The 10,017-nt window shown below is 44.0% G+C and overlaps 2 protein-coding genes across 2 annotated transcripts; one reads left to right on the top strand and one right to left on the bottom strand.

Annotated features, from left to right (window-relative positions):
* The first annotated feature begins 261 nt into the window (after window positions 1-261).
* On the top strand, window positions 262-4,490 carry LOC124673048. The gene is made up of 2 exons (XM_047209181.1): window positions 262-484; window positions 1,606-4,490. The coding sequence occupies exon 2, from the start codon at window positions 1,717-1,719 to the stop codon at window positions 3,952-3,954; it is 2,238 nt and encodes a 745-aa protein (XP_047065137.1). The 5' UTR covers window positions 262-484; window positions 1,606-1,716; the 3' UTR covers window positions 3,955-4,490.
* Window positions 4,491-5,232: 742 nt separating this feature from the next.
* LOC124674913 (U6 snRNA-associated Sm-like protein LSm6) lies at window positions 5,233-8,458 on the bottom strand. Its single transcript, XM_047210967.1, has 3 exons — window positions 8,281-8,458; window positions 5,615-5,728; window positions 5,233-5,504 (listed from the first exon to the last, which is right to left on the bottom strand). The coding sequence occupies exons 1-3, from the start codon at window positions 8,411-8,413 to the stop codon at window positions 5,458-5,460; spliced, it is 294 nt and encodes a 97-aa protein (XP_047066923.1). The 5' UTR covers window positions 8,414-8,458; the 3' UTR covers window positions 5,233-5,457.
* Between the last annotated feature and the right edge of the window lie 1,559 nt (window positions 8,459-10,017).

Raw genomic sequence — 10,017 nt, 5'->3', positions numbered from 1 at the left:
TCCTGAATTAAATTAGACCATAAACATATAGGAGTAGAAAAAGCTTTTTGTACGATGCAGAATGGAAATGGCAAGAAAGCCCCTGGGTTTGGAGGCTGGAGGGGTTTGGGGCTGGACTGTAGGGGAATTTAATTCAGGGCACCAAATGAGGGCAAAGTTTGAAACTTTTTAAGGCAAACAAAAACAAGGTGGAATAATCTAGTGTTTATTTTTACAGGACACACACTTCACACCCCACGCACACACACACACACACACGACCTGACCTACACTCTTTTTCTACTACTACTGCTGTCTGTGCTACCCCTCTCTCGCATTTGGTATTACGATTTTTGGGGCTTTGACTAAAAGTCTTGAGCTAAAAAAGCTTCATTTTTTTAGAGCTCCTTCCTCCTCCAGAAATAAAACAATTTTTGCAATTTGGGGGAGCCCGTGGCCTCCAATCTCTCCGAATTCGCGCCCCTCCTCGACCTGATCCGCATGGGTACGTCCTCACCCTGCTCCCCTCCTCCTTAGCTTTCGATTGAGGTGCTTTTCGCCGCCGGCCGTCGCCTGGCGGGGCAGATCTGGCGGCCTAGGGTTTGGGGCCTGTTCATGGGGAGCTCCAGGTTTTGTGCCCCTGTGGTCAGCGCCGCTGCTGGGTCGGCGCACGGGAGGTGCAGATCACGCGGATCGGTGCTTCTCTTGGCTGGATTCCAGCTTTCTTTCCCGGTGCTTAGATTTGTTCATTTCGTTTGGGTTTTCGTGCTGCTCTGCGGGAGCTGCGGTTCCAGATTCTGTGCTTCTGTGCAAGAAAGCTGGGTTGGATCTTTCCCGCTCTGTATCTTGCGTTTCTACTACCAAAGATCACCTTTTTTTGGCGAGTTAGTTTAGCTCCGGTTGCTGATCTGCTAAGCTCACAGGTTCCGATTTGTTTTTCTTTTCTTTCTTTCGAATTAAGGGCATAGCCCCAGCTTCCATTAAGAGAAGCCTCAAGGTTCCGATTTGGTGTGAAGCAAATCTTAGTGGCGCTTAGTCGTTCTAGTGAAGTAGATTGGGTGTACAACCAAGTAAATTGGTCGGAACTGGCGTGTAGTCGTTCTAGTGAAGTAGATTGGAGGTGTATGGCCAAGTAAATTTGTCAGAGCTGGCGGGGAGTCATTCTAGTGAAGTAGATTGGGTGTACAACCAAGTAAATTTGTCGGAGCTGGCGCGTAGTCAATCTAGTGAAGTAGATTGGGTGGGCAGCCAAGTAAATTTGTCGGAGCTGGCGCGTAGTCAATCTAGTGAAGTAGATTGGGTGGACAGCCAAGTAAATTTGTCGGCGCTGGCGCGTAGTCAATCTAGTGAAGTAGATTGGGTGGACAGCCAAGTAAATTTGTCGGCGCTGAAATTAATTAATGATGTGATAGATTTCACTTCCAGATTGTTTCCCAGACCTAATACGTCAGAAATTAAATGATTATTTCAAGCTCATGGGACCAAAATTCCTAGTATTGTTTTACATGTTGTCTCAGGTTTCACTTCACTGGTGATGTCGTGCTATGCTTGTTTGCAATTCCACTGACTACGCTCTATATTTTGTTCCTCAATATTCATAACCTTTGCCGCCCTACTCTGCTGCAGATCAATGGAGATTTCATGACTGTCGAGGTTAGATGAACAGTGTTGTGCACTGAATTCTTGTTCATCCTTGCTCAAGTCCAACTGTCTTGTCGATCGAATTCAAAAGTTGAGATGAGTGCAACTGTGGAGTACAATATGGATGAAGCTGTGAAAGCGCGAACTATCGCAGAGAGCAAGTTTCATGTGCGTGACCTCAGGGGCGCACGCAAGTACGCGATCAAGGCCCAGAATCTCTGCCCCTCACTTGAGGGCATATCCCAGATGGTGTCCACTCTTGAAGTTCATCTTGCAGCAGACTCCAAAATTGACGGAGAGTGTGACTGGTATCGGATCTTGTCCCTAGGCGCATTTGCAGATGAAGAGGATGTCAAGAAGCAGTACAGGAAGCTAGCTCTCCAGTTGCACCCTGACAAGAACAAGACAGTTGGTGCTGAGGAGGCCTTTAAACTGATTTCTGAGGCATGGAGTGTGCTGTCTGATACTAGTAGGAAGGCAATTTATGATCAGAAGAGGTCAGATCATTCTGTTGTCAACGTAACCAATGGCATGTATACATATGACAAGAAGGCGACCAAGAGAGCTCGGAAGAATGCTGCGGCCGCTGCCGCCGCCGCTGCCGCTGCTGCAGCGGCAGCTGCAGAGGCTACTACTCGTCCTGCTGGAGTTGAAACTTTCTGGACATCTTGCAACCGCTGTCGAATGCAGTATGAGTACTTAAGAATGTATCTTAATCATAATCTTCTGTGCCCAAACTGCCATCATGCATTCATGGCGGTAGAGACTGGATTTCCTTGCAACGGGAGCAGTTCATCGTTCTCCTGGTCAACCAAGCAGCAGCCGCAGAATCACAATAACAATTCCACCAAAAATTCATATGGCTCAACAAGCAGGACTTCGAGCATTCCGGGGACAGGGCATGGGGGGTACCAGCAAGATAGTACTTATGATGCCTACAACACTCAGAGCTTTCAGTGGAATCAGTACGCCAAGACGACACCTGCAGCTGGTACAAATGCTTACAGTGCCCAACCTTCTGAGAAACCGAGGAGAACGAATGAAGAGAGCTACACATACAACTACCCTACAAGTGGAAACATATGTGATCCTGAGATAACTACTTCAAGGCGTGGCCGGTTTGCAAAGCGGAGAAGGCATAGTAATGATTATAGTGCTGTGGATTATGGTGGAGATAACAAAGACACAGTGGTTGCAAACACGGAAACAATTGCTTTCGCAGATGTAGGGCGGGTTAATGGCACTACAGTGGAAAAGTTGAGATCTGCAGTGAGTGTAAAGAGGGCTAATGTTTTGAGAGAGATCTCCCAGATTGATACACGAAGCCTACTTATTGAGAAAGCCAAAGAAGCCGTCAGGGGAAAATTGCATGAGCTGAGCGTGGCATCATGTTCACGGCATGCAGAGAAAAGGAAGTCTGAAGGGAAGGTATATCCTAGTGACAACAACATAAAGGCAAATGGGGTCCTCTCTGGCAAACCTGGCAAAGGACTCAAGCTATGCAATTCAATAAGTGTTGACACCCAAGTACCTGCAACTGCAGCTGATGAAAAGAATGCAGAACAGAAGCGTGTGCCTGTTTCTATCGATGTCCCAGACCCTGATTTCCATGATTTTGATAAGGATCGCACAGAGAGAGCTTTTTATAGTGACCAAGTATGGGCTACATATGATAGTGAGGATGGTATGCCTCGTCTATATGCAATGGTGCAGAAAGTTCTTTCAATGAGACCTTTCAGAATCCGCATGAGTTTCCTCAACTCCAAATCCAATATTGAACTGGCACCAATAAACTGGGTTGCCTCTGGCTTCCAGAAAACATGCGGAGATTTCAGGGTTGGAAGGTACCAGATTACCGAAACAGTCAACATATTTTCGCATAAAGTCAGCTGGACAAAAGGCCCCCGTGGGATTATCAGAATTATTCCTCAGAAAGGTGATACATGGGCTTTGTACCGAGACTGGTCTCCTGATTGGAATGAGCTTACACCTGATGATGTGATATATAAGTATGAGATTGTAGAAGTTATTGATGAGTTCACTGAGGAAGAAGGGCTGACTGTCATTCCATTGTTGAAGGTTGCTGGTTTCAAAGCTGTCTTCCATAGGCACATGGACCCCAAGGAGGTCAGGAGGATACCAAAGTGTGAGCTGTTTCGGTTCTCACATCAGGTTCCTTCTCGACTGCTGACTGGGGAAGAAGGCAACAATGCCCCAGAAGGTTGTCATGAGCTTGATCCTGCTGCAACTCCAGTGGACCTTCTGAAGGTTATTACAGAGGTCAATGAAGATGCGACGACACAAACTGCTAAAGAGGGCAACTCTGAACACTGAAAATAGCTTGGGTGTCTGAAGTGTGAAATGTACTACACAGATGACAACAAGTCAACATTTGTTTGTCTCTTAGCTCTATTATGCCATCTTATTTTCGGCTGTTGACTTGGACAACACTGCCAGGGCAAGCAGCTTATGTCGCAGACTTCTGACTGGTGATTCGTAGGCACTTCTAACATTCCCCGAGTTCATCGATATCATTCAGAGATTACCCATTTGGAGGCCACTCTCGGTGATTGATGAGGCAAACTAGTGAAAGGAAGCTGAGGAGCCTCATGACTTGCTGATGTTGCTCTGTCTAGGTATGCTGTTCTGCATAGGAGCCAAAATTGAGGGGGGAGCAGCCACTGGGGCTTCCCCATGTACCAGGAAATTATTGATGTACCAATTTACCTAAGTTACTGTATTTTCTTTTAATCTATAGTAATTTGCCCTTATAATGTTGAACTTGATGATTTGGAGATCCTAATTTGAACTCAGTGAACTAGTTCGGCATTTTAATATTATATTTAGTGGAAGTTTCAGCTTCCGTGGTATTTTTTGCTTGGGTTCTTTAGTTGGATTGTGATGATTGAAATAATGCAGCTGAAATTACATGCTGGTGTTATTCATGTTCATTCTACTTCTGGAGTTCCGGGACAAATGGTTGCAGCGTAGTCATTCTTGAACTAATAGGTGAAGCTTGTGAATTTTGAACAGCCCGAGGTGACGATCTGATGCTTGCAATCTTTCAGGATTTTTACTCGCTAAGGAGTTTTCTTTTACTTCACTAGAAAAGTTGTTCTGATTTGTTATCGTTGTACAGAGATATTGAGATTTGCATGAAACAAGAACAAGGAACCAGCCTACCGTTCAATCTACCGTTCAATCTGCCGAGCTTTTGTTGTGTTTTCTGTTGCGTGTGTCCTGGGTCGTATATAACTTTAATCTCAAGCTGATGTACTGAGCAGTTTCCGTTAAACTTGGCCATTCGGGACTTCATTAAGTTAAAGCCAGGCACCTAGTGCATTTTCTCCAAAAAAAAAAGAGAGCAAGAACGATGTATGGGGTTTCTGCTTCAGTAAATGTGTATATTGCAACAATGTTAGCTCTGTATCGATGGAGGTGGGAAGCATAGATTGTTGAAGAATGAAAGAACTCCTTGAAAAAAAAAATGCGAAAACAGATGCATGAATATCGCTATGGTTGATGCATGGCAAGGGGCAGTAAGTTTATAGAGCAAAGTTTGTGTGTGTGAGAACGTGCACCCGATAATCAGCAAGCAGCAAACACAACGACTGAAACACAAATCTTATCTATATCCTGAACGCCGAATCTCAGCCACAAAAGCATTTTAAGGCTAAAAATTCCCAGTTACATCGGAATGGTTCCAGATAAACCTCTGTCAGTACGCAACACAACAGACAGCAGGTACGAGATTGAAAAGGTGGCACGAGTCAGCGATCACCACAACCAATCGGCTAACCATCTTGAGAATTACATGAGGGGAATGCTCCACTTGGTTTATGCTCCATCAGTGGGGGGCCGCTTCGAGGTGCTGATGTATAGAACTGCACTCATATGAGGGACGTCAGAATATATACATGTCCTACCAAAAATTGCCACACAAAATGGGGAAAAAAGCACGGGAAGTAGTATGAAATCCAGGACCATGACATACCGTTGTTGCCTCTGATGAAGGCATCACCGTATTTGTTCTTCAGCTGACCGTTGACGTACTCTTCAGTTTGCTCCATCGCAATGTTCATATAACCATCCAGACAAGCCAGAATACCTGATCACGAGCAAGTCACTCTTCAGCATCCAAGAAAAACACAAGCTAGATGCGAGCAGCTTCTACAGGAAACAGGGCCACATCCTAGTCAGGAAATACTGATTTCCCTTCTAAGTTCAGCACTGGTGTAAATATGCTCTATCATGTGTCCTACCATTAAATTTTGATGGGAATGAACATAACCATGTCTAGGTGCTAGCTAGCCCAGTCAAATGGATCATTTAAGAAAAATGGAGGCAGCATATGCTAACAGTAGAAATTCAGTGTACAATTTGATCGCTTCGTAAAGTGAGTTAGCACATACAAGCATGGGCATTGCACAGAACATGTAAATGCAATACTCATTCTCGTCTGGCATGCAACTTGTTTTATGCACAACATCCATTAGAGAGAGTAGAGTGTAATTAATACCGCCATGTCCAGTCTTTTTATCAAGATAAATTTGCGGAAACAGTCTTTTTTATCAATTACAGTTGTACAAAAAAAAGAGTGTGCAGCAAATATTTGGCATGGCAGAGGTACTCCCTCCATGCCAAATTGTAGTGCATATAAGTTCTTTCAGAAGTCGAACTATATTTCCTCATCAAAAAAAAAAGTCGAACTATATGAAGTTTGACCAAGTATGTAGAAAAAATCTCAACATCTGGAATACCATTAGATTCATCATGATGTACATTTTCATATGGAATAGATTTGGTGTTGTAGATATAGATAATTTTCTCAATAAACTTGGTCAAACATTACATCGTTTGACTTTAAAGAAACTTATATGCACTACATTATAGCAAGGAGGGAGTATACAACTTCAGTAGCCCTTGGGATTACTAGGGGTAGAAGTGAAGACTCTCTGAACTTATGAGTGTACATTCAGTTTCCATCAGTAAATCTTCTAATATTAGTGTAAGCTAAACTTTTAGGCTCCTCAACGGTTCTGTCAAGAAAACTAACATAGTACTGGCTACAATTCTTGCATGCAAGTGCTTAGCAGGATAGCAGGATGAAACCGTGCCCAGGTGAGGACCGAGTCCAAAACCATTTGATCCAGGTGATATTTCCTAACCAGATGCTTGGAATTCAGATCGATTCTCAAGTGGTGTAAATAACCTGCATTCCAGGAGTTATTGATTTATGCAGAATAAAATGTACTCCCTTCCTCCCAATTTAGGATGCATATTAGATTTAGTCAAAGTCAAACTTTATAAAGTTTGACAAATTATACATGAAAATATAATAACTTTTAGAATACCAATTGCATATAATATGAAAATATATTTCATGATGGTTCTAATAACATTGAGTTAATGTTGTAGATGTTGATATATTTTCTACACATTTGGTCAAAGTTTACAAATTTTGGCTTTAACCGAAACTAATATGCATCCTAATTTGGGAAGGAGGGAGTAATAAACATCTAACAGATTCTTATCTTAGTAAATTGGGCCGATCACAGGAGCCTTAAATCCTTCAATTTCTGAAGCGCTACTCTAGGGTCGTTGAAGGGCACTGCGGTACCAATTAAAAATGACTTGCGCACAATACACGCTACTCGCACTTACCTACAACAAATCAAGGTGAGATTGAGCTCTGAGGCAAGTAGGATACTTGGCTCAGCAGCAAGCTCTAGGCGAAGGAAGGAGCAGTTGGAACTATCCTAGCAGCAGAAATGAGTGTCGACACGCGTAACGAAAGGATGAACCCAAACTGCATGAGCTTATCTATTTAATTTGGTCTTCCCCGCTGTTCAGCATACTCTATTCCATGTATGTGACTTGAATCACCACATCAAGTAGAGCAAGATCTTTTTTTTCTAGAAAAGGCTCAAGATACCTTTTGGTGATATTTCTCTTAAAAGTTCCGTTATGGGGCTTTATCCCATAAAATCTTGGTGGCGCGACTCGTTAAGGCAAAAGCATTGTACCGCTCACAATTTAGGCAATTTTGGCATCAGGTGTTCATAATCCCAATGGAAGGGATCTCTCGATTACAATGTACACTCTGAATACAATGCCAGTCTTCTTTAGATTTCTTCACTTGAATGCGTAGCAGAGTAAGTTTGCACATTGTCAAAACAATATCATAACATACGAATGCACATATCAAAATGCACAGATTTGTTGAGCTAGTTCGCTACTCGTCGACTTGTCTACAATATCGAGACTAATTGGTGAAACCTAAGTAGTGCCCCATTCAGTTGTTACTTAGCTCTACAAGGTAAGCTGCTGCTGGCCTGCTACATGAGCTTCAGGCATAGAGCAGCACACGTAACAATGGAGTTATGCTCCTTTGCAGAAAACCAAATTTCACGGAGAAACTAGCCCTAAGCATCACATGATGCTAACTGAGAAAGCAATCTCAGCGCTTACCTACGTAGCCTAATTGATCTAAACTCTGAGATAATAATAAAAAAATCCGCAAGCAGGCCTTCACAGTAGCCCTAATCTATCCCCCCCCCCCCCCCTTATGCCGCGGGACTCTTCCAAACTGCGCTAAGAAAAGTGAGCGGACTGCGGTTCCTAGGGTTGGCGCTGTGGAGACGAGAGGGGGAGACGGACCTCTGTAGTCGACGCCGGAGTTGAGCTTGACGACGACGGGGCGGCCCCTGATGGACTTGAGGAAGTCCGAGGGCGTCTTCACCGGCGCTGCTCCCCCGCCGCTGCCGGACTTGTCCGCGCCGCCGGTGCTCATCTCTCTCGTTCGTGTGGGTGGGAGGCTGCGAGGGTTGGGTTTGGGTTTGGGCTTGGTTGGGCTTTGTTGGGTGCGGTTCAGCTTTGAAGTCTCGGCCTGTTGGTGTTGGAGATCGGAAGGAACGAGTTGGGTGGACCTGGTCTGATCCTTTCCGTTCTTTGTATATCCAACGGCCAGCTGAAGCAGGGAAGTCTTTTCATAAGGTGACTGCCCGAATAGGGGAATTTTATTATTTGCCCCTATCTAAATTAGAGCAACCCACTAAATGATTTCTCTTAACATGCAAGCTATCCACCTCATAGTAGCCATGTCACGCAGATATACCACGTCAGCTTTGCACCCATACTCTGGCGTTTCAAGTGAACCGACTCTTCCCGTTTCCTGCACATCTATCGTGTTGCTCTCGCTCCATCAACTTCCAAATGAGTGGAGACCATGTCGTCTCTCCTTCCAATGTTCTTCGGTGTTGCCGGTGTAGCTTCCGTTTCTGTGTAAATTGAACTTCCACGATCTGATCCACTATCACAGATAGACCGGTCCACTTCCCATTTCTCCTTTATTAACACTCTTACAGCTACGCTCATATTCAACAACAACCTGCATTCGCTGGCTCCCATACGTCAGAGCCAGAGTCGAAAGTGTGTATCGGCAGTACAACGCCATGTCGTCCTTCTCTGTTTACTCATACCCTGCTCCTGCTTACCAGCGTAAGAACAAGATCCTGGGTTCTGCGTAATGTAGTTGTTAAAGAGAGATAAGAGGTCAGCTATATCTGGAGAGTTGTGACCTATGTTTAGTCTAGATAGTTGACCTGATCAGAGATCTGCGAGTGATGTTGGCTCGCCTGCCTGAGAATTCTGCAACCAGCGGCAGATCAATCATACTCATCCCTTCCCTATCCACATCCATACTATGGGAGCGCCACCATCTCCTTCGACGGGTAAGCAAGTTCGTCTATGGGAGGTGAGCACGAAAGGCGAGCGTCAGACAACGCACTTTGACATAACTGTTATTATCTTTGACTTTTTCTTGGCAAGGCCTAGCTTTGGTTGATTGATCCACAAATTTTGCCTAATTTGTCTTGCGCCGAATTGAATCTTGCAGATTACTATCATCCATGGATCTCCTACCCCGGTTTAATTGTGTGGAATTCTTTACCCCAATTGACCAGATGGGACTGCCTACATATCTTTTTTGTAGCCTTTTTCATGCTTCTCTCAATTGCTAAATAGCTTATTTGCGACTTGCCTATTAACTTCGTTCGTGCACGTTTTCGCATGCCGGTTAATTGTTAATATCTCAACACATTTTTTTGTGCTAAAATAACAACTTGGCCATTCGCTCTATTATTTGGCACATGAAATATTTCATATACATTTGTACATGGGTAATGTGTTCCCTGCCAGGTTTGTTGATCTACAAATGTTGTTTGACTTGAGGCGGTTCTCTTCGAAGTTCCAATTGGATCTAACATAGCTTGTAAACTATACTCTTGCTATGCTCTTACAGGAGTACAAGGGAAGCTACTTTTGTGAATTTAGTTCTGTTATGTTTCATCTGAGAATTTGTCTCACATCAACATGTGTGTCGAATGCGCAACTATT

The sequence above is a fragment of the Lolium rigidum genome, chromosome 7, assembly GCF_022539505.1.
Source record: "Lolium rigidum isolate FL_2022 chromosome 7, APGP_CSIRO_Lrig_0.1, whole genome shotgun sequence".
NCBI lineage: Eukaryota > Viridiplantae > Streptophyta > Magnoliopsida > Poales > Poaceae > Lolium > Lolium rigidum.
This window is presented reverse-complemented; position numbering and strand designations above follow the sequence as displayed.

Coding starts and splice junctions, on each gene's coding strand:
- LOC124673048 (XM_047209181.1), top strand. CDS start 1,717: ATGAGTGCAACTGTGGAGTACAATATGGATGAAGCTGTGAAAGCGCGA.
- LOC124674913 (XM_047210967.1), bottom strand. CDS start 8,413: ATGAGCACCGGCGGCGCGGACAAGTCCGGCAGCGGCGGGGGAGCAGCG. Junction 5,729..8,280: donor CTCCGGCGTCGACTACAGAG/GTCCGTCTCCCC, acceptor GCTCGTGATCAG/GTATTCTGGCTTGTCTGGAT. Junction 5,505..5,614: donor CTTCATCAGAGGCAACAACG/GTATGTCATGGT, acceptor ATATGAGTGCAG/TTCTATACATCAGCACCTCG.